Source organism: Pongo pygmaeus, chromosome 3 (genome assembly GCF_028885625.2).
Source record: "Pongo pygmaeus isolate AG05252 chromosome 3, NHGRI_mPonPyg2-v2.0_pri, whole genome shotgun sequence".
Lineage (NCBI taxonomy): Eukaryota > Metazoa > Chordata > Mammalia > Primates > Hominidae > Pongo > Pongo pygmaeus.
The window spans coordinates 198,802,397-198,826,929 of NC_072376.2; the positions used below are offsets into that span (position 1 = coordinate 198,802,397).

At 37.2% G+C, this 24,533-nt stretch overlaps 2 protein-coding genes across 8 annotated transcripts in view; one reads left to right on the forward strand and one right to left on the reverse strand.

Annotated features, from left to right (window-relative positions):
• Window positions 1-39: 39 nt before the first annotated feature.
• CFAP96 (cilia and flagella associated protein 96) lies at window positions 40-23,827 on the forward strand. Of its 5 annotated transcripts, none has more exons than XM_054484190.2 (8): window positions 40-206; window positions 3,487-3,664; window positions 6,094-6,313; window positions 10,153-10,290; window positions 10,388-10,463; window positions 14,895-15,074; window positions 18,955-19,121; window positions 23,590-23,827. In XM_054484190.2, the coding sequence occupies exons 2-8, from the start codon at window positions 3,565-3,567 to the stop codon at window positions 23,636-23,638; spliced, it is 930 nt and encodes a 309-aa protein (XP_054340165.1). In that variant the 5' UTR covers window positions 40-206; window positions 3,487-3,564; the 3' UTR covers window positions 23,639-23,827. The 5 variants fall into 5 exon arrangements, with proteins under 5 accessions (XP_054340165.1, XP_054340171.1, XP_054340174.1 ...); XM_054484196.2 differs by having other exon boundaries at window positions 53-187; XM_054484199.1 differs by having other exon boundaries at window positions 76-187; window positions 3,484-3,664.
• Window positions 19,173-24,533, reverse strand: part of CCDC110 (coiled-coil domain containing 110) — a 29,308-nt gene continuing 23,947 nt past the window's right edge. For 2 of the 3 annotated variants that reach the window (XM_054484181.2, XM_054484184.2), the window contains one exon: window positions 19,173-19,534. In XM_054484181.2, coding sequence (XP_054340156.1) covers window positions 19,494-19,534 — 41 coding nt within the window. In that variant the 3' untranslated portion in view covers window positions 19,173-19,493. The remainder of the gene's footprint in view (window positions 19,535-24,533) is intronic. The other variant, XM_054484183.2, reaches the window with a different exon arrangement.

A 24,533-nucleotide genomic window follows, 5' to 3' on the forward strand; every position in this document is an offset into this window, starting at 1 on the left:
TCGTATCCCCCCACAGCGTGCTTGGAATGGATTCTCCCGTACCCGGGGCAACATATCACACAATAAACGCCAGCTGTTGTGGAACGTGCAGAGGCGCTTCGCAGCCCAGGCGTGTCGCGGGCGCCTGGGAACCCTCGCCGCTCCCTCAGCGTGGACAAGCTGGGGCAACCTGATCTCGGCTGTCGGGGTGGGTGTCCTCGGGAGAGGTAACTTGGTCCTCGCGGACGCCAGGTGTTGTCCCTTAGATACCTGCCACCTCCCAGCCTCCGTTTCCTTCCTGGGAAATAGACTCCTCATGACCTCCTCCAGTTTTCTGCCCCTTCTTCACCTCTCCTGACACTCCATCCGTACCTTTTCCAAGGGAACATGCCGTAATTCGGCTATGGTCTATTTTCTTGTCTAATAGATTGTAAGCTCCTTGCGGGCAGCATCTATGCCTTCTTAAATCTGTGTTTCTAGTTTCTACCAGCAAGCTTGACCCGAAGGGTTTTGCAGAATATCTGTTAAATAAATGAATGAATAATTTTGTAAATGTTGCTCAAGAAGAGTTACGTAGTGGCGGGGCCGGGCGCGGTGGCTCACGCCTGTAATCCCAGCAGTTTGGGAGGCCAAGGCAGGCACATCACCTGAGCTTACGAGTTCGAGACCAGGCTGGGCAAAATGGTGAAACCCCCGTCTCTACTAAAAATACAAAAAAAAAAAAAAAATAGCCTGGCATGGTGGCGGGTGCTTGTAGTCCCAGCTACTCGGGAGGCTGAGACAGGAGAATCACTTGAACCCGGAGGCAGAGGCTGCAGAGAGCCAAGACAGCTCCACTGCACTTCTAGCCTGGGCAACAGAGCGAGACTCCGTCTCAAAAAAAAAAAAAAAAAAGAAGAAAAAAGTTTAGTGGGAAAGTTCTAGGCAAGAATTTCTTCCCTCCCTCCTCCCTGGCTGGCTTGTGTGCCGGGAGCTGCGCAGATGCGGGGATACCGTGAGAGGGAGGAACCTGTCTCAGCTCCTGCCCTTGTGGAGCCAAGTTTTATGGGGCAAACAGCTGTTCGTGAAAGGATCCCTCACGACGAAAGTAAGATGATGACCTAGCAGACAACCACGATGAGGGCTTGGAAGGAAGTACATGCAGCTGTGATGGAGTTAAAGAAGTGATTAAGAAACTGAGCAGTCCGAAGAATCAGTGTTAATGGCGAGGGGCGGGATGGGGAGAGAAAGGGTCAGCACGCTGAAGTAGCTGGCTAAAGAGAAAGGGCATGGACAATGGTCCTGTGGCTGGAGAGAGTCCAGCCTAAGGACCGAAAGAGAACAATTGCAGCCAAGGGGCCACGGAGAGGGTTTCCATGGTGACAGATGAGGCTGGCTGACATAGGGCCTGAGACATTTAAGCCCCAGTAGCAGCACAGGAATCCTTTGTGGTTGGGCAGGGGGGGGTGGAGCTTTGAAATATAAGGTAAATGAAAGTACTAAATCTTGACTGAAGTTTGGTTTTAAAGCATCCCTGATTAATGGAAGAGGTAGGATGTGGGGAAGGGCGTTGTATTTGCTTATGTTTTAGTTTAAAATGAATCTTCACTTGCCCCTTTGGTGTTACGTATTAGCAAGGATTCATGCTCAGGTGAGCCAGTTTCAGGCAGGCTTGCAGAGAGGCACTCAAACAGCTTGCTTTAAATTTAAGGTAAAAGGCCAGGCGCGGTGGCTCATGCCTGAAATCCCAGCACTTTAGGAGGCCGAGGCAGGTGAATCACTTGAGGTCAGGAGTTTGAGACCAGCCTGACCAACATGGTGAAACCCCGTTTCCACTAAAAATACAAAAATCAGCCGGGCGTGGTGGCAGGTGCCTGTAGTCCCAGCTACTCGGGAGGCTGCGGCAGGAGAATTGCTTGATCCCAGGAGGCGGAGGTTGCAGTGAGCTGAGATAGCGCCTCTGCACTCCAGCCTGGGCGACAGAGCGAGACTCCATCTTAATAAGCAAATAAATAAATACATTTAAGGTAAAAGGTTCTTACCAGCCGGGCGCGGTGGCCCACTCCTGTAATCCCAGCACTTTGGGAAGCTGAGGCAGGTGGATCACCTGAGGTCAGGAGTTCGAGACCAGCCTGGCCAACATGGTGAAACCCCGTCTCTACTAAAAAAATACAAAGTTAGCTGGGCGTGGTGGCAGACGCCTGTAATCCCAGCTACTTGGGAGGCTGAGGCAGAAGAATCGCTTGAACCTGGGAAGCGGAGGTTGCAGTGAGCCGAGATCATCCTATTGCACTCCAGCCTGGGCTACAAGAGCGAAACTCTGTCTCAAAAAAAAAAAAAGGTTCTTACTTTGGATTACAAACTGTGAGGACTAACCCAATGTTTGTTTTCTTCACTTGTGTATGCCCAGTGCTTAGCTCATAGTTGGTGCTTTAAAAACTTTAGGATGGGATGGAGGTAAGTATTCTTAGCTCCTTGGGCCTCTTCCTTTTTTTTAAGAACATGTCTATTATTAGAAATTAATTTCTGGCTGGGCGCGGTGGCTCATGCCTGTAATCCCAGCGCTTTGGGAGGCCGAGGTGGGTTGACCAGCCTGGCCAACATAGTAAAACCCTGTCTCTACTAAAAATACATAAACAGCTGGGCATGGTGGCGTGTGTCTGTAATCCAGCTACTCAGGTGGCTGAGGCAGGAGAATCGCTTGAACCTGGGAGGCGGAGGTTGTAGTGAGCCAAGAACATGCCACTGCACTCCAGCCTGGGACTGTCTTAAAAAAAAAAAAAAAAAAAAAAGAGACTCTGTCTTAAAAAAAATTAATTTCTAAATAGTTGCATGTTTAATATTTCACCTTTGCTTGAAGTGGTCATTTCCAAAGAAAGCTCAGAGTTGAAGTATACCTGTTAACAAATACTCAGAATTCATTGTGGAATTTTTGTTTTCTTGTTTTTTATCTTGCCTAAATAATTGTTCTCTTCCCCATTCCCTTTATAATTTTGCCAATGACACATTTATTATGTTTATTTAAACTTGAAAAAAACCCTCAAGAATTGTAGGGTAATACCTAGATGTGTTGTGCATTCTGAAAAGCTGTTATATTTTCAATATAAGGGACAATGCAGGATGCTGAAATCATTGTATTTAAACTGGAAAAATGTCTACCTTATATAATTATGATTTTAAAATCTACCCTGAACTTCTCAAAAGAAGGATTTGTTTATAATACACCATACAGTAATAATTTTATCATTTCCAACAGATAAATGGCAGTGTAATCGATGATATCTTGTACATTCCTTTGTAATTTGTGGGCACTTCACATGGAGAGTCAAGGGGGAGGGCTCATATGGATAATTTTGAATCCCAGTATTCTCCCCCACCCCACAGAGTAGGTTCTTTCCCCGTAGAGTATGAGGCTATTGTTTTATAGTAAGCCTTAAAACTCTCAGACTGAAAGTAATTAGAACCGGAAATTAGTGACCACTTTTTTCTAAACTTTTCCCTTTTATTTTTATTTTCAATGTAAAGTAGGACTTTGCTATAAAACAAGTGACCCTAGGGAAACTTTTGAAGTCAGCGGTATAGAGAGCACCACCACCAGACGCCACCATGCCTGCGGAAGGAGGGAAGACGGACATGGAAAGGATTGGCCTCTTTAGTGAGATGGAATATATTACTGTGGGTGATAAATATGTGTCACAATTTAATCGTAAGTATATTTGCTTTTCTCTATGGACGAATAGTGGGTATTTTCTATATAAAATTTAGAATTTAATATTTAAGTGAAATGATTTTTTAATGGTTTATATTTTAAAGCATTTAGTTCTAAAGTTTGTTAACATGTAAAATTTCAATGGAGTTAAGCGATATCATTTATTTATTTATTTATTTAGAAACAGGATCTCTGTTACCCAGGCTGGAGTGCCAGTGGCCTGATGATAGCTCACTGCATCCTCAAACTCCTGGGCTCAAAGGATCCTCCCATCTCAGCCTCCTGAGTCCCTGGGACTACAGGCACACACTACCATGCCCAGCTAATTTTTAAATACTTTGTTGGGGGGCTGGGGCTCTCACTATGTTGCCCAGGCTGGTCTTGAACTCTTGACCTCCAGAGACCCTCCCCCCTCAGCCTCCCGTAGTGCTGGGGTTAAGAGGCATGAGCCACTGCACCCAGCAATAACTTTATTTTATCAGAATAGGAATCTTGTTTTATTAGGGTACTCTATCCTCATTTGTTGTCCTCATAGGTAATTTGATTTCTTTTCAAAGGTGCCTGGCAATTTTCTCCGAGAATATTTTGGTTAGATGGGACACTCCCCTATGCAAACAGCATTTACATTTGCATCCAAGAAGGCCATCCATTGTTACCTTCCTGAGAAATGAAATGCTAAGTGAATGGCTGAGGGATTTTTACAAAAGTCATAAATAATAAAAAGAGCTAATATACATACATATTTAAATGTCTCAGTTCAATTTTTGGATATCCAATTACTTCTATATAATAATACAAAATAAAACACTGATTTGGAGATATCTCCAAGATACATTGTTAAATAAAAAAGCAAGGTGCAGAATAGTCTATATAGTGTGCTAAGCATTAACAATGCTTAGAGACAGCATTTAAAAAAATGAAAAAGGATATCTATAAAAACATTCACTTGAACATGCCTGAACATTCTTCGGGAAACAAAATGATAGTCTCTTTGCCTGTGGAAGAAGAATTGGGTGGCCAAGTATAGGAGAAAGACTTCTTGTGAAAATGTTTATACTTTTGAATTTGGAACTATTTGAGTGCATTACCTTTTCAAAAATTTAAGTTGGCCAGGTGTGGGGCTCACAGTTGTAATGCCAGCACTTTGGGAGGTGGTGGTGGGAGGATTTCTTGAGGCCAGGAGTTCAAGACAAGCCTAGACAACATAGTGAGACCCTGTCTCTACAAAAAATACAAAAATTAGCTGGGCATGGTGTCCTGCTCCTATAGTCTCAGCTACTTGGGAGGCTGAGGCAGGAAGTTAAGCCCAAGAGGTTGAGGCTGCAGTGAGCCATGGTCACACCACTGCGTTCCAGTCTGGGTGACAGAAGGAAGCCTTGTCAAAAAAAAAAAAAAGTTTAGAAAACTCAGTGATACAGGCCGGGCATGGTGGCTCATGCCTGTAATCCCAGCACTTTGGGAGGCCGAGGCGGGTGGATCATGAGGTCAGCAGTTCAAGACCAGCCAGACCAATATGGTGAAACCCCGTCTCTACTAAAAATACAAAAATTAGCCAGGCATAGTGGTGCACACCTGCAGTCCCAGCTACTTGGGAGGCTGAGGCAGGAGAATCACTTGAACCTGGGAGGTGGAGGTTGCAGTGAGCTGAGATCGTGCCTGCACTCCAGCCTGGGCAATAGAGTGAGACTCTGTCTCAAAAAAAAAAAAAAAGTCAGTGATACAGATTCACATTTTAATAGCCAGTTGAATTAAGGATTGTGTACACTTCAAAAAATTCTCCATGTTTCCAAAGCTCTCCTCAAATAGAGCTCTCCTAGATCTAAATTATGAAAGAAGTTCTAAATACTTATTAAAACAGCCTTTAAAAAATTACTGGGCTACTAGTATTTCACTGTATAAATTCCACAGTTTAAAAATCTGTTCTCCTGTTGATGGACATTTGGGCTGTTTTATGTTTTTGATTATTGTGAATAAAACTGCTATGAACATTCTTGTTAATGTCTTTTAGTGGCCATAGACATTCATGTGTCTTGAGTATATGCCCCAGAGAGGAATTGCTTCAATTTGAGTATGAAACACCCTTCTCTTCGACCTACGCACACACTCTCACTGACATCTCACACAGTGCTTTCTAGTCTGTAGTTGGAGAAACATTGAATTAGATCACTTTAAGCTCTCTACCAGCTCTAAAACTCAGAGTGTATAATCAAGACCTTACATATTAACATGTTTTGATGAAAACCGCTTAGGTCTTATTGTCAAGATAGCCATTCACACAGAGCTTTCAGGGAATATTTTGAAACAGTGCTTTAGAGCTCAAAATTCATAATTGGCCCAAATCATATTTGGAAATTGTTATCTTATTTTTCATGTCCTTTAATTGCTAGTCAGCTCAAAATTATAATATGCCTAATTTATTTTTAAAGGACCCTTTAATGAGGCTGCAAGCAAAAATAAACAGATGCTACCTGGAGGATCCAAAGAAATGTCAGATCTTCAGGCAGGTTATTTTGATCCCCATTTTGTAAGGATTTTTGAAGGTGAAGGCTACATAAATCTGAATCAAGTGAGGAGACGGGATAGGATGGAAGCAGCCAAAAAAAATCTAGGCAAAGCCTTCCTCCCTAGTAGTGGGGAGAAAAAGCCGTAAGTGTTTTTTGGGAAAAGTCTTAAATATATTTCCTGTACCTTTATCCCTAAATTAAATATTTGTTTTTCTGTAGGACTTACTTATGTAAGATGAATTTTTAAGTATTATTCTTAGTTTGTCTTAGGTGGAGATAGTTGTGTTGGATGATTTAGATTGACAAGTAATCTTGATTAAATATATTCTCATTATCATATTAAATTTTGGATTATCTATATCACTATGCTCTATTTGTTGATATAATAAAAACAACCTAAATAATAAAATTTGTTCAAAAACCTTGCAAAGTCAGATTGGGGGAAAAAATTGCCTTTAATTATCATGTCTATGCCCCTGACTATTTTTTCTGCTGTTAAAGAAGTATAAATAAAAATATGAGGCTGGGTGCAGTGGCTCATGCCTATAATCCCAGCACTTTTGGAGGCCGAGCTAGGAGGAATGCTTGAGGCCAGGAGTTTGAGACCAGCCTGGGCAATGTAGAGAGACCCCATCTCTACAAAAGTTAAAAAATTAGCTAGGTGTGGTAGCAATGTGCCTGTAGTCCCAGCTACTCAGGAGGCTGAGGTGAGAGGATCCCTTGAGCCCAGGAGTTTGAGGTTATGGTGAGCTATGATTGAGCCACTGCACTCCAGCCTGGATGTCAGAGCAAGACCTTGTCTAAAAAAAAAAAAAAAATGTGGAATTAGGATAAATTTTTTTTGTTGTCTTTTGAGACGGAGTCTAGCTCTGTTTCCCAGGCTGGAGTGCAGTGGCGTGATCTCAGCTCACTGCAACCTCTGCCTCCTGGATTCAAGTGGAGGAGGGTTCTGGGCCACACCTGGCCAGAAATTCTTTTTTGATGAAGAAAATAATTGATCAAAAATTCATTATTTTTAAATTATTGTGAAGATATTCTCATGAGGTTTATCAGTATCTTAGTTGTGACAACTGTCAATGTTCCCTTTAAATTAGTTTAACATTAGACCATGAAGTCAATGTAATGTTACATAACTGAGACTTAAAACGTAATGTTCAGTGAAACCCCATCCCTACTAAAAATACAAACTAAAAATACAAACAATTAGTAGGGCATGGTGGCAGGCATCTGTAGTCCCAGCTACTCAGGAGGCTGATGCAGGAGAATCTCGCTTTAACTCCAGAGCCTGAGGTTGCAGTGAGCCGAGATCACACCACTGCACTCCAGCCTGGATGACGGTGTGAGACTCCATCTCAAAAAAAAGAAAAAGAAAAAAGAAGTAATGTTCATTCACACTCAAAGCTTTGAGTCTCTCAATTTATTAATTTGATAGATGATAACCGAAGTCTAATTTTGTGCTTATTTGCTGTGTTTTTGAGTCTAGTAAAACTACTTTGTGTAACTTATACTTCCTTCTAATTCTGGCAGGCAACGTCAGCCAAAATTATTGTCTCTACTAAGAGTGAGGATTTTTGGCCAGGCACGGTGGCTCACACCTGTAATCCCAGCACTTTGGGAGGCCGAGGCAGGCGGATCACCTGAGGTTAGGAGTTTGAGACCAGCCTGGCCAACATGGCGAAACCCCGTCTCTACTAAAAATATAAAAATTAGCCGGGCCTGGTGGCAGGCGCCTGTAATCCCAGCTACTCGGGAGGCTGAGGCAGGAGAATCTCTTGAACCCAGGAGGCGGAGGCTGCAGTGAGCCAAGATTATGCCACTGCACTCCAGCCTGGGCGACAGAGACTCCGCCTCAAAAACAAAACAACAAAACAAAAAAAGAGTGAGGATTTTCGGTGGGTGCAGTGGCTCATGCCTGTAATCCCAGCACCTTGGGAGGCTGAGGTGGATGGATTGCTTGAGTCTAGGAGTTTGAGACCAGTCTGGGCAACATGACAAAAACCCATCTCTACAAAATATACAAAAATTAAGCCAGCGTGGTGATGCATGCCTTTAGTCCCAGCTACTCGGGAGGCTGAGGTTGCGGGGAACGCTTGAGCCGGGAGTTTGAGGCTGCAGTGAGCTGAGATTGTGTCACTGCACTGCAGCCTGGGCAACAGAGTGAGACCGTGTCTGAAAAAAAATAAAAAAAGAGTGAGGATTTTCTTCTTTTCTTTAATTTCATCTTTTTCTACCTTTTGACACTTTGGATAGATTTGAATTATTTTTTATTACTACTGTTTCTTGAAATTTTTCATTTTCTTAGATATAAATTTTAAAAATGTGATTTTTTCCTTTTGTCACTACTTTCTTTCTTTTTCATGTAATATGTGAAATAACTTTTTCCTATTTTTCAGTCTTTTCTCCTGCCTGTGATAAACTTTGACTCATGTGGTAATAATTGGAAATTGCTACCTTGATACATTAGTTTATAATATGCTTATATTCATCTGTCAGCCAAGAAATAATAACAGTTTTATAATTAGACTAGCTTTCCTCTTTTAAAATAATTCACAGATATGTGAAAAACATCTATAATTTAGTGGATACAGAAAGTGTTTCCAAAAAGAGAGACTGGTGTTATAAATAAGAAACCCTTATACAGGCACTTATTGAACACCAAATTATGGAACCGTAGGCATTTATTATATATGTATTTATTTATTTTTGTGAGATGGAGTCTGGCTCTGTCATCCAAGCTGGAGTTCAGTGGCGCGATCTCAGCTCACTGCAATCTCCGCCTCCCAGGTTCAAGCCAGATTCTCCTGCCTCAGCCTCCCGAGTAGCTGGGATGGACAGGCACAGGCCACCACGCCTGGCTAGTTTTTTGTATTTTTAGTAGAGATGGGTTTCGCCATGTTGGCCAGGCTGGTCTCAAACTCCTGTCCTCAGGTGATCTGCCCACCTCAGCCTCCCAAAGTGCTGGGATTACATACGTGAGCCACCATGCCCACCCCCGGAACCGTAGGCATTTAATAAATTCTAAATAGAATGACTTTTAATGCTTGCATTAAATCACATTTTGGGTAAATTATGCCTGTCTGTGAATAGTTCTCCTTTATCTGCATTATCCCTGCTCTATTTCCTTGTTGTATTTTAGAATTTCATTATATAGGTTAATAAAGAGGGATTAATTAAAATATGCTTTCCTACCATTTGTAGACTGAAGGTATTGACAATAAGCAATCAATGTTGATGTCTTTCTAGTTTTTGAAATTTTTAACTCCGATGTATGAACAGTGTCAAGTTTTGATAGTAATAAGGTTTCATTTGTCTTGTAGACCTTTTTCTGATTATTAAAATTTGTTTACTTCAATGGTAACTTAAGAATTAGAGACTATGACTGTTGCTAACATTAGTTACCCTTATTGCTGGATAGTAAATACTTTGATGATTTTACATAGATACTGTGTGCCCAGAAAATTTAACATTAAAATGGAAGAAAAGAAAATATTTGGTTAATTTTTTCTACAGTGAAGTTATGAGATATAAACCAAACAGAAGAAAATTAGCACCCAAATTCCATAAGTCACTTTCTGTCAGAAGTGGAAACAGCAGTCTTAAATATTTGTTTTGAAAGTGTAGTTTCTTGTGGGTGGATAGTCAGAAGTAATTAGCCATTTATTAGCTAACTTGCCATAAAGTGTCCATAAATTAATCTAAAAACACAAAAGACTCTGTTTATTGTTACAGTTAACTGAATTAATGAGAATGATTCTAACTTCCTAAGAATTATGCAGTTCTATTTTTTGTAGAATGTTTATAATAATAAAAATATTAAAAACATATGTCAAAATCTGTGACTGAAGAATAAGGAAAATGAAATTAGATTAAAACTAGCATTTTTTCTCTTTTTTTCAATCTGTTTAAAAATTATGATAAAATAGACTTAAACTTTGCCATTTTAACCTCCTCCTTTTAAAACATCAAAAAATTGTATTTAAGATGTGGCTTAGGAAGCTACTATGGAACAATAGGTGGTCCAGTCCCATTTTTCAGCGCACAGTCAAAACCTCGAGAAAAATATAAGGCACCTGGAAAGAATTTATACACAAACCCGGGAAAGAAAGGAACTGGATATGGGTAAGATATTTTTAATACTTTGTCATATCGTTTGTTTTGAAATTTAAAATTAAATTTCTGAACTCTGAAGTCACCATTACTTACTTTGCTTCCTTAGCTATGCAAATATTACCATAGGTAAACAGTTTTCACATTCTGCCGACTTCTATGATGCAGCAAAACTAAATTATAAGGTAAAAAATCTGTTTTGAATGTTTCAGCCTTTCTTTTATTTAGTTAACTCGATATTAATAATTCACCTGAGGCCGGGCACGGTGGCTCACACCTGTAATCCCAGCACTTTGGGCGGCCAAGATGGGCGGATCACGAGGTCAGGAGTTCGAGACCAGCCTGACCAACATAGTGAAACCCCGTCTCTACTAATCTTACAAAAATTAGCTGGGCATGGTGGTGGGCACCTGTAATCCCAGCTACTCAGGAGGCTGAGGCAGGAGAACCGCTTGAACCCAGGATACGGAGGTTGCAGTGAGCCAAGGTCGTGCCACTGTACTCCAGCCTCGGTGACAGAACGAGACTGCGTCTCAAAAATAATAATAATAATAATAATAATAATAATTCACTTGAGATCTAATTTTGTTTTGTACTATCTATTTGTATCACTGGGGCAGTGGCAAACTCATGTTTATGAATTGTGATAATGTTACCCTTTTATTAGATTTTCATATCTTGCTGTATATCCTCTCAGCTCCTTCCAGGATGAATTTTATCTCTTGCTATGGTTTACCACATCTATTTTACATCTCTCCAAACTAGCTGTGAAACTTCTATTAGCCTGGCCTGATCAACTATGTTCTATTTTTAATAAAGAGTCATATCCTGACCCTTAGCCATATTCCCACCACACCCTACTATCTGTGCCTGCAAAAGTAATTGTAATACTTTTGGGCTGATCAAGAAGCCATTATGATGAGCAAATGGGATAGAGGAGTGGAGGGGTGATGGGAAAAAGTGGAGGTTGAGAATGGATGAATCCTATGAGGAGACAGAGTGAAAGGATAGGAGAAAACTGCTCAATTTATTAAATGGCAGAGATAAAAACTAAAATGTACTAGCATATGCCTCTTACACTCACTGTGTACCATATTTGACTTATAATGAGACCTGTTCACTTATATGGGGAATGTCTATTTATAAATAAAGCAACCCTTACAAATTTTAGAACCATGTGAACATAATTTCACAATATCAACATAACATAAAGAAAGCTGGTAGTAATGAAAAGTCAAGTTAATTTGGACATTAAGCATTAAATGGCAATCACTTTATAGTTTTTGATTTTGTTTTTATAGGCACGCAGGCTTTAACAGTTTTGCTATGGTAAAAAATTTTAAATACCAGTGGAATGTGAGTGAATAATGACCATTTTGCTGATGGGCATGTCCAAACTCAGGAACAGTTTTCATTAAACTGGGCAGAAATCTTGGGCCTTATAAAATTGTATATAAGCTAGTTTTCATCTGTAGGAATAATATTGCATACATACTACATAACTACATACAGTGGAATTTTATAGTGGCTCAGTAATTAATCTTTTACTCTATACTTATTGGGTATAACATACTTTTCTCTCTTAACAGAAAAAGCTCTTTTATCCTCATTTTTAGAACTTATACATAAGTCAGAAATTTTATGTTCCTAGATTTCCTAATATTCTAAAAGTAATTTTGAAAAATGTATCTTGCTTTCTCTTTTAGTATTTAAAAAATGTTACTCCACTGTCTTCCTGCTTGACTTGTCTCTGATGAGAAACCTGTTGTCAGGCTCATTTTTGTTCTTCCGTATGCACTATGTCCTTTCCTCTGGCCACTTTTCTTTTAATGACTCATTTAAGCAGTTTGATTATGATGTGACTTTGTGTTGTTTTCTTTCATCCTTCTTGTGCTTGAGGTTTATTGAGCTTCTTGGATCTATGGGTTTATAGTTTTTCAAATCAAATTTGGAGCATTTCCAGTTATTATTTCTTCAGATTTTTTATCTGTCTTTCTCTTCCCCTTCAGAAATTCCAGTTACATGTGCATTAGGTCTCTTGAAATTGTCCCACAATTTACCAACGCCCTATTAACTTTAAAAAAAGTCCTTTTTTCCTTCTATGTATTTCATTTTGGTTAGTTTTTATTGCTGCATCTTCAAACTCACTAATCTATTTTTCTGTAATGTCCAATCTGCTGTTAATGTCAACCAGTATATTTTTCATCTTATACATTGTGGTTTTGCTCTCTAGGAGTTTGAGTATTTTTAATGTCTTACCTGTCTCTACTTAATTTTTTGAGCATTCGGGATATAGTTACTGTCTTAATGCCCTTTTCTGTTAATGCTAACATCTGTATTAGTTCTTGGTTGATTTTAAATAATTGATTTTTCTTCTCAGTATGGGGGTCATATTTTGCTACTTTGAATTACTGGCAATTTTTTTATTGGATGTCGAATACTGGGAATTTTACTTCGTTGAGTGCTGTATATTTTTGTATTCTTATAAATATTCTCGGGCTTTTTCTGGAATGCTGTCACATTACTTAGAAATGGTTTTTATCTTTTCAGGTCTCGCATTTAAGATTTGTTAGGTGTGATAGGACCTATGCTCAATCTAGGGCTGTTTATTCCCCACTACTGAAGCAAGACCTGTCTAGGTACTCCGTCTGATGCCCTGTGAATTAGAACATTTTCTTGCACAGCTGATGGCAACCACCACAATTCTCGGCTCTGTGTGAGAGCCAGACACTGTTACCTCACATTCTTTCTGGTCGTTCTTTTCTTGGCTTTGAATAGTTTTCTCATACGTCTGCTGACCAGTACTCAACTGAACATTCTAGGGCAGGGGTTGGTAAGACAAATACAGTATTCTTCTGGTAAAAGGTGACCATGCTCTAGCAAAAAGTGATCCTAAAACATTACATTATAATCACATGCATGAGAATCACTGTTAAAACTGCAGATTAATAGGCCATACAGCAGACCAATGCAATCAGAAATCTTTAAGGGAAGGGCTTGGTGATTTGTAATTTAAATAAATTATCAAGTGATTCCCATGACAACTAAATTTTGCGGGAACACTGTCCAAAAAGATCAATAGAATAAATTTTCAGTACCATTGTTGTGATATGGAGGGGTGGAGAGCAGATCACCAAGAATGAATGAATGTCCTACAAGCTGGAGAAAGGAAGAGGACAAGCAAGGGCAAGAGAAAAATCCCGAAAGAGGAAAGGATTCTGAAAGTGCTACAGCAGGTTCCTAGTAGCGAAAGTTAGTCTTCTCTCAAGTAACTATCTATTTTAGATTTCATTTATCAAGTGTTTTCAGTTCAGTTTGTTGAATGATGAAATATCAGATTTTATATTGCAAAAGTGAAAAAAGTATCAATATTCACTGTATAGTTTTTTGAATCTATATTTCATAATTTGATTTTTTGCTACTTTATTAATAGCCAGTGATTTTTATACTTAATATTGTCTAATAGAAAAGATTACAACATAAGAGGAAAACATGACTGCTGCTTTGCTTTGAATACTAGATGGCAAAAAAATATAGACACGTAATATATACATATATACATATCTCACATATACATATATGTATCTATATCTCATATACGTATATGTAAGATATATACATATATGTATATATACATATACTCATATATGTATATATACATATACTCTCATATATGTATATATACATATACTCTCATATATGTATATATACATATACTCTCATATATGTATATATACATATACTCTCATATATGTATATATACATATACTCTCATATATGTATATATACATATACTCTCATATATGTATATATACATATACTCTCATATATGTATATATACATATACTCTCATATATGTATATATACATATACTCTCATATATGTATATATACATATACTCTCATATATGTATATATGAGATATATATACATAATCATATATACATATAAAATATTTTTAAAAATTATAAGAATGTTATATATACATATCTCACATATACACATATACATATCTCACATATATGATATATATACATATACGTATATGTGTATATGTGAGATATATACACATATGAGATATATATACATAATCTCATATATACGTATAATTTTTTAAATTATAAAAGTGTTATATACATATCTCATATATACATATAAAATCATATATATACATAATCTCATGTAATCTTTACAACAGCATTAAGTGGGAAATAATAATGTTCTCATTTACAGTTGAAGAAGATGTGACACTAAAATGTAACTTTCCCAGAGTCTCTGAGAAATGCTACAAAGCAGGAAGGGCTTGAACTAGAGACACGTCTTGTTATACTGCATCATGCTGCACAGATAGTTAATATAGATTCGTTCAGGTGATAAAGTCTCAGTATTGCAAATAAATTTGTATCCAAAATGAATAAGCATAGTTCTGTTTGTCTGTAAGTAGGCATATCTTTTGTATCATAAAAATAGAACATAGCAAATTAATGTTTTAAAAAAGTACACCCAGCAGGATGGATTTAAGAATCATGTTTATATTAAAATGTAAAAGATTTAACTCTGGGTTGTTTTCAATTTGTGAAATTTATGCTATGTAATTTCAAACTCTTTAATTTACAGAAAGAGAATGAAGAACACCATCGTTTACTTAAAGGAGCACCGTTTAAGTTAAATCTTCACCCGAGGGACTATTTTGACTCTAATCCTTATTTTTCTGAGGAACCTTTACCACCAATTAAAAAAGAAGAGAAGAAAGAATCAATTTCGAATGCTTTTAAACCTTCTTCTCCTGGTAAAAAGGTAAGTTTACAGTTTTAGGGTGAAAAAATTGAGTATTATAAAGAAATAGTGCCTCTTGCTGTCAAATGATTTTTTTCATGTAAATAATAAACTTTTGTTCGTATGGATACCAAGAATCATCGGACCCACTTTTACAAAATTACATGAAATCACCAAGTATGAATAGTGTAGGGGATAATGAAGCCCTTGTCATGAAGTAATTATTAGTCTCTTCAAATGTATTTGAATTTATAATTTATTTTTTGAGAGGGAGTCTCACTCTGCTGCCCAGGCTGGAGTGCAGTGCCATGATCTCGGCTCACTGCAAGCTCCGCCTCTGGAGTTCAAGCAGTTCTCCTGCGTCAGCCTCCAGAGTAGCTGAGATTACAGGCACGTGCTACCACGCCTGGTGAATTCATAATGAATTTTTGAAGTGCTTCTCTAGACCCTAGGTCTAGTTTTTCTTAAAACCATAAAAAGCCAAACCATCTTTTAGTTTTTGAAATGGTAATTAAAATTAACTATCTTCCTACTGCAGAAGTTAACAAGTGAGAATAAAAATTAAAATGCTCCAGCAGTTTATAAACCTTAGTCAATACTTTTTTTTTTTCTGTAAATTGCCTCCTCATTTTTCTTGCAGACTTTGTATTTCAAAGTTTATGTTTTTAATGTTGTAAGATATCTTATAAGATCTCTTCATATATTAAGGGTACTAGTTTTGTTATTTGTGTTGAAAATAATTTTTTTAATCTGTTGGATCTTTGGTTATGATGTTTTGTGCTGTTCAGGAGTTTAATGATTTGACGTAGTCGGATTTCTCTGTCTATTGTTGGTAAGGTTTATGTCATTTTCAGAGTGGCTCTCTTTACCACCAATATTAGAATAATGTGGCTTCTTCATTTCTTCTACTAAAAGAAATTAAATTAAAATTTCTACTAAAATTCTAATTTCTTTTAATTTTTAATTAATAAGAAATTAATAATTTTAATATTAAAAATATCCTTTTGCATTTAAATATTTATCTAAAATGCATTTTGATGTAAAGAGTGAGGTAAGAATCCAGCTTTTATTTAGTTTGGGGGCATGAGAACACTTTGGGCAGGGGGTGAAATGTTCTGTATCTTAATTGTGGTAGTCATTTCAAGGGTGTAGACATCTGTCAAAACTCATAGCATTGTACACTTTAAATGGGTATAGTTTATTGTAGGTGAAGTAGACTTTAATAAAACTGATTTTTAAAAAATCAAGCTGTTCCCAATATGACTGATGGAATAATTCATTTTTAACACCATTACTTTGAAATGCCATGTTTATCAAACCAAAATTCTTATTTTTGAAGGTATGTTTCTGAGTTTTCATTCCATTTGACTCATCTATTTGTTTATTTCTGCCCAAAAAACCCTTTTAAGTTCTATTATATTTAATAGTAAGTGGTCTAGTCTCTTCTTACTCTTTAAAAAAGTTATGCTGGTTATTCTGTCATATTCTCCAGAACTTCAGAATTATTTTCTAAAGTTCCAAAAAGAGAAAGAACTTTGATATTTTGTTATAAAATTTACTCTTTTTTTGGATATATGAACATATTTATAATTTGAATCTTCAGATCTAGGAATAAGCTCCTTAACTTTCTATCTCCCTTGTAGAGTTTTGTATTTTATATTGCATAGAATAAATATATCTTATATTTATTCCTAGTTTTTTTAAGATTCTGGTCAATAAGTGTTTTTCCCCATCATATTTTCCTTCATATTATTTGTCATTATGAAAACATTTGATTTTTACAAAATAACTGGCCACTTCATTAAACTTTGTGTTCTAATGGTTATTTTCTTGATTCTCTTTTGCTCTGCAGCTCTATATTATCTGCAAATAATTTTGCTCCCCCCGCTTCTCATATATATGTATTTTTTATGTCATGCTCATGCCCAGTTCCTTAAGCCAGCAGTAGTGGCCATCCTTGCCTTAATCTTGACTTTAATAGGGATACCTTTAGTTTTTCATTTTTATAGTTGCCAAAAATAGGAATAAATCAGGAACGTATGCTGAATTTTATTGAATATATGTTGAATTTTATCAAATGGTGTAATCTATTTAGACTATCCCTTCACTCCCCACTTTTTACTTGTCATAAGCTGAATAACAATATTTCCTGAAATGAATCTCGTTTGGCTGTGTTGTATTAATCTTAAAATATAATACTGTGTTTTATTTGCTAATATTTTATTAAGTATTTTTGCATGAATAATTTGAAGTGTGATTGGTCTGTATTTTTAAGACTATGTATATGCCTTGTTCTATTTTGGTACAAGTGGATGCAGGCATCTTAAACCAATGGGGGTAATTTCTTTGTTTTTCTATGTTCTATAGCAGTTTAATAGCATTAGAAATATCAGCTTTTTGAAGACTTGAAAGAATTCACAGTGAAGCGTTCCCAGCTTAGCCATATTACAGGGTGGCTCTGCTAATTTTCTCAATTCTTACATTTCTTTCTCGATCTGTTTTGTGTAGGTTTTCTATCTCTTTTTGGTCAATGTAGATTATTTATATTTTCTTAGAAAATCAGTCATTTCATTCAGGTTTTTGGGGTTTACAGAAATATTATTTTTTATATGTATATATATATATATATATTTTTTTTTTTTTGAGACGGAGTCTTGCTCTGTTGCCCAGGCTGGAGTGCAGTGGCATGATCTTGGCTCACTGCAACCTCTGCCTCCCAGGTTTAGTTCAAGTGATTCCCTTGCCTCAGCCTCCCTAAGAGCTGGGATTACAGGAGTGTGCCACCACGCCCGGCTAATTTTTGTATTTTTGGTAGAGACAGGGTTTCGCCATGTTGGCCAGGTTGGTCTTGAACTCCTGACCTCGGGTGACCCATCTGCCTCAGCCTCCCAAAGTGCTGGGATTACAGGCGTGAGCCACTGCACCTGGCCTATTTTATATTTTTGATGTTAAGTATAGGTATAGACTTTCCTCACTTCTTTTTTGTTCTTCATTCTATTACAGATTTAGCTATGAACTTACTTTTTAAAGCATCACTTGGGTTTATTTAACCTATGTTTTTCTATTTTTAATTCATTCATTTTGCTTTTATACTTGTAAATTAATTTATTTAAACTTTCTTAAGTTTTCTTGTTATTGTAAGCTTTAAAATAATCCATGTGTCTTCAATCTGGAAAACTTGAAAACTTATAACTGTATCTTTCAAATGAATTAAATCTTCATGTATATTTGGCATAGATACTACAAGAAAAGGTGCCTAATTAAATGGGTTATTATGATTCTATAGAATTTTCCTGTGATTTTATAGAATATAAAGTTTAAAATTCTGTCAAATCAGTTTAAGAAGTCAAAGCAAATATTTCTGTCTTGTGTACAGGTTGAAAAATATTTTGATTGACTTCTCTTAATAGACTACAAGAAAAGTAAAGTAGATAGCATTTTCCTCTCACTTTCTATTTCTTTGTGCTGTTGCTTATTACTTTTTTTAAAGTATCTTCTCCATCATTGACTGGCATTTAGTAAACTCATGTTGTGCCACACTGCTTGTTCCCCATTCTCTATCAAAATACATCTGACCTAGGATTTCCCTTACTAATAGACTCACTTTCTAACTAAGTGATAGCCTGGTCTGATAAACTCTAAAATATTAATGCTTGGCAGTAGTTTAGACTGTTACCTTACTATAAACATTGTCATTTTTATAGAGAGCTTTTGGATTATGATGTTTTGACCCTATAAAATTGGTGGTAGGGAGACCTTTTGGTGGTATTTGAATTAAACAGTATCATTTTCTTTAAAACCAACTCCACAGTCTCCAAAAATATGTATGAACTTCTTTACAAGCTAATTTTTTAGAGGCATTTTACAAAATCACATTAAGTTGTCTCATTTTTCTTTGCAGCCTGGTGGAATGAAGGCAGGAACATTTGATCCTTACCCATCACATTCTGCTGACCCTTATGTGGCTAAATTGGCAAATATTTCTGGCAAAGATGATAAGATTTTCCACCCACCAAGTGGACCAAAAAGCAGACCAGTTGAAAGTATAATGACTTTGAATGTCAGAAGGTGGGAATATCTTACACTTAGCTTACAAACCAAGAAAAAATTGTTTCCAACTTTTATCCTTCTTCAAAATAGTATCATTTATTTATATATTACTTTTTTAAATGACAAATGTGGGTGACTTTAGACATCTCAGCTCCTTCCATGTGCAGGTACCTGCCCTCCCTTGTAGAAGTTCTCCCCCATCTTCTGAAATTCCCAGCTGGAAAAGCTGAAGTTTTCGGCACCAAACCATTTTGTGCATAATTTTTAAAGCAAATCTGTAGCGCCTCGTTAGGAGTTATTTGAGACTAGTTAGATATTCATAGTTCAGTTAGCAGTACAATTAACATTGGCTATTTCTCGAAGGGAGTTTCTTAGCAATCGTGAGGAATCCTAATGATGCTTGAGAGTTCTGTCTTTAACTTTGAGATAACCTATGAAAATAGAAAATATTCTGGTTAATTAAAAATGCCAACATAACTATAATGCTTTGAGAAAAATTATATTATCAAGGTATCTTAAAACTTCAATTTTATCCAGGTTTTGTATACTCTCAAAACTGAAAAAGTTCTTGGAGTAAAAACAGTTATTCTGTGTCTAAAGGACATTAAATTTACATTCATTTATAAAAACAGTAGTACATCTTTATCACTTGGGGACAGCAATTATAATACTAACATTAGTATTATTTCACAAAAATAAAACTACCCTTTATTACAAACGTGTATTTCTTTTTTTTTTGAGATGGAGTTTCGCTCTTATTGCCCAGGCTGGGGTGCAATGGCATGATCTCGGCTCACCATAATCTCCGCCTCCCGGGTTCAAGCGATTCCCGTGCCTCAGCCTCCCGAGTAGCTGGGATTACAGGCATGTGACACCATGCCTGGCTAATTTTGTATTTGTAGTAGAGATGGGGTTTTTCCATGTTGGTAAGGCTGGTCTCGAACTCCCAACCTCAGGTGATCCGCCTACCTCGGCCTCCCAAAGTGCTGGGATTACAAGCGTGAGCCACCGCGCCTGGCACAAAGGTGTATTTCTGACTGACTACTCGTTAAGTTCTTTAGAACAATGTATTTACCAGCAGAACTAATCAGCTAAAGACAAATTACTTAACATTTTTATAAATTAAAAATACCAGTGCTATGTTAACTTTTACCTAATCAGAAATATGATTTTGAATACTTGAATTCTTTTGGGAAAGAAGACTTCATAGTAAGTTGATACTGTCTTAAAACTTTGATAATTTGGGGTGCTCTAACATAGATGATGTTCATACTTGTACTACTCTTCTTGCTCATGAGATTACTGAGAAGATTCTGTGGTCCCTGGATACCTAACAGTGGCCTTTTTTCACTTTATTCTCTCGCTCAACATCCATTTAGAGCTTCAATATGTATCTAATTTTCTGAATGAATTATTTTAATCTAGTCAGTTGCTTAAGTTGAAAAAAAAATTTCTGGGCATCTTAAGCTTTATATCATTCAGGGACTACCTAGTACTAAATTTTATGTTGAGAGTTTGCAAGATTAGAAAAAAATGATTTTACATAAGGAAAAATTTAAATGTTATATAGTTTGTTACTTCAGACATAGTATCTACAGCCCACAACATTTTTTGTGATGTACATGATTTTACTGTATTTTATGTACTTTAAGATGTGTTTTCTATAAAAAAATATTGAAGTTATCCTCCGGTTTCATGGGGACTAATTAGCTTGAGATGCCATCTAGTTTCAAACATTTGCTTAAAAAACCGAAGGCCCCTTGTAAGGTGGCTATCACCTGCTTTCCTGTTGTCGTTCTTGTTATTTTCATGCATCTTTTTCTTGAGCCTCATGAAATACATGTACTTTTTTTAACCTACTCTACTACATTGCCGGTAAGGTTGTTCATTCTGCCTTCTGTCTTCTATCATCTCTTCTCTGAAGTCTGCTAATATCCTCAGATGGAGCTTCTACTGAACTTCTATCTTGAATCTCTTTTATGTGTTATAGTCATTCCATATATGTTATACCTTGTATGATAGTTATTTTGTTACATATAGCTATGTTTGATTTTATATTTTTTCTTTTTTTTTTTTTGAGACGGAGTCTCGCTGCCCCCCAGGCTGGAGTGCAGTGGCGCAATCTCGGCTCCCTGCAAGCTCCGCCTCCCGGGTTCACGCCATTCTCCTGCCTCAGCCTCCCGAGTAGCTGGGACTACAGGCGCTGCCACCACGCCCGGCTAATTTTTGTATTTTTAGTAGCGACTGGGTTTCACCGTGTTAGCCAGGATGGCCTTGATCTCCTGACCTCGTGATCCGCCCACCTCGGCCTCTCAAAGTGCTGGGATTACAGGCGTGAGCCACCGCGCCCAGCCGATTTTATATTTTTTCAAAACATTTATCTCAATATGTCCCAAATGGCAAGTGCATAAAGCATTTGTCAAGTGAAGTTTTTTCTTGAGCACTTGTATGTGTCACTAGCATTAACTACAGAATGCTGTGTGTATTTCAGTGGCCTCCAATACTATGATATCTGTATTAAGCCATGTATGCATCTCATTAGGAGTATTAGAACCAGTGTCTTTCGTATGAATTCAATTTCAGTAATATAGTATCACTGCAATTAACTGGAAGCATAGTACATTCACATTTTACGTAAAATAAAATAACCACCCCCCAAACTCCAATACTACCTTGACAGAAGCTCTAAATTGCTATGATACCATCGAATAGAAGTTAAACTATGCAATTAATACAAAATCACTAATGTATGAGATGCTATTATAAGTGAGGGTAATGCAGGTGAAATGAATAGTCCTTCTTAGCTTCAATAATTAGCCAATTTAAGTTTTCCAAGCCTACTATGTCTTGCTGATACTATATATGGGTTTGAAAGAACAGGTTTTGGAAATACGTTTTGTCTTTTTTTCCTTTTTTGAGACGGAGTTTCACTCTTGTCACCCAGGCTGGAGTGCAAAGGTGTGATCTCGGCTCACTGCAGCCTCTGCCTCCCAGGTTCAAGCAACTCTCCTGTGTCAGCCTCCCAAGTAGCTGGTATTACAGGCGCCCACCACCACGCCCAGCTAATTTTTGTACTTTTAGTAGAGACTGTGTTTTGTCGTGTTGGTCAGGCTGGTCTCGAACTCCTGACCTCAGGTGATCCGCCCGCCTCAGCCTCCCAAAGTGCTGGGATTAAGTGCTGGGATTACAGGCGTGAGCCACTGCACCCGGCAGGAAATACATTTTGAATGGTAGCTTAACTCATATGGGTTTTATTATAATAAGCTAATATAGATGACGATGATGACTGATTTTTGCATATTTTATCTACTCTTTGTAGCACTTTGGTGACAATTTTGTGGAATAAGTAAGGAAAATTGATTCTGACCTAGCAAAATTCACATTTTCTGAATTAACAAAAACTGATCTGTGTCACTGAACCACGATTCCCCTAGATATTAGGGTAAATGTATGTAATTTAAACTGTTGTCTACAGGAATGCTATTCTCTGTGGGCTAGTTGGTAAAGTTGGTAAAGATATGGAGCTTTTTTCTATCCTTTTAACCTTTAACCTCTGGCAAGCCACCTATCACTACTCTGCCCAACTTCATCTAATAAACAGACTGTAAAATTAGAATTTTCCTCACCACACCCACCCTCTGATAGATGGAACTTTGTGTGTGGGAAGGGTGGCAGTATTTCAGGTTTTCTGTGTGTCCTTTTCTATCCAGAGAATAAACCTGAGAAAGTTCTATGATGCTGTTAGTATATATGTTTGGAACAGGGAGAAAGAGAAGAATAAGTGATTGTTCTTTTGAAAAATCTGAATTTTATCTTCCGTTTAGTAATTTTGAATTTATTGAAATCTCTTTCTTTTTATGATACATTATCAAAACATTATCCTGAATCAAGTTCTAGCTTCTTTTACCCTAATTTTAAAACCAGTAAACCTTTGGACAGTAGAATTTAAAATTGATTCCATAATCGTTTTCCTTCTTAAATTGTATCTTCTAAGTACATATGGCTTTAATAAAATGAAGTGTTTTAAGTTGATGAGAAAATTTTGATTTTGGATTGTTAATATGTTACAAAGTATATTTGTTTTAAATTTTTTAATGAAAAAAGTTTTTATAAGAATGTACAGATAGGCTGGGCATGGTGGCTCATGTGTGTAATCTCAGCACTTTGGAAGGCCAAGGCAGGCAGATCGCTTGAGCCCAGGATTTTAAGACCATCCTGGGCAACATGGCAAAACTCTGTCTCTATAAAAAATATAAAAATTAGCCAGGCATGATGGCACATGCCTGTAGTTTCAGCTACTTGGGCGGCTGAGGCAGGAGGATTGCTTAAAAGCCTAGGAGGTTGAGGTTGCAGTGAACTGTGATTGCACCACTGCACTCCAGCCTGGGCAACAGAGCGAGACCCTGTCTTAAAAAAAAAAAAAAAGAATGTACAGGTATTTGACTTGCACCTATAAAATTAATGTGTGTTTATTTTCCAATTTTAGGGCACTAAATTCAAAGAACTACAAGACTTCTTCAGTACCATCCTATTAGCAACTGGAAGACAAGTAGCTTTCTAGATCTTAACTATGAGTAATTTATTATCAAGAGCTAATTATGGAAAAAATATAAGATGTTATGGAGCAGATAGCTCAAGCAGTTAAAAGAAATTTAAGCCTGCAACTCTAATTCTCTTCCTTATTTTAATACTACTACTTAATTAATAAATAGTATTTGCTAATAACACGTGGTTGATTTATATTTTTAGATCTATGTTTCTGAGCAGAATATGTTTACACATTTTATAAAATCCTGGAGTGCAATCTGTCATTTGCATTTACTGCTAATGTTAAAAAATTTCAGGGTTGGAGGGGAGGAGTGGAAGAGACTGCTGGAAGGGTAGAAAGTACACAATAAATTCTTGCTGTTTCTTCTCAGAAGTATTGAAAATTGGATTGATAGCTATCCAAGTGTCATAGCCTACTAAAGCATTCTTAACATCAAAGATAAATGTTAGATCCATTTATATTATTACATAGATACAATATATACACGTGATATAGTGAGGCAAATGCTTCAGCTTATATGATAACATGCCCTCTATTTGTGACTTATGTAAAGCATCAGGTTATTTAGCCAATGGCAGCCCCAAGATGAGTTGAGGGGTTGAGGGGCTGCCATTGGCTAAATAACCTGAATTATAAAAATTCTGAAGTTGGAAGATGGATGAAGTCAGTCTTTCGTGTCCTCCCATGTTCCTCTCTAGCTGTCAAGCTGCCTCTCCTGGGGCATCCCACCTAGGCCTTACCCGCTAGTCCCCAAGTTATCTCTTCTCCTTCACCTGCCCTATCTCTTTTAAAAATATCTGCTCTAAGCCAGGCATGGTGGCTCACGCCTGAAATCCCAGCACTTTGGGAGGCTGAGTTGGGTGGATCACGAGGTCAGGAGT

What these genes read in the sequence shown, in the direction of transcription:
- CFAP96 (XM_054484190.2), top strand. Translation starts at nt 3,565, where the DNA reads ATGCCTGCGGAAGGAGGGAAGACGGACATGGAAAGGATTGGCCTCTTT. An exon ending in CAGCAAAACTAAATTATAAG is followed by an intron (nt 10,464 to 14,894) that starts GTAAAAAATCTG and finishes TTTAATTTACAG; the next exon opens with AAAGAGAATGAAGAACACCA. An exon ending in CTTCTTCTCCTGGTAAAAAG is followed by an intron (nt 15,075 to 18,954) that starts GTAAGTTTACAG and finishes TTTTCTTTGCAG; the next exon opens with CCTGGTGGAATGAAGGCAGG.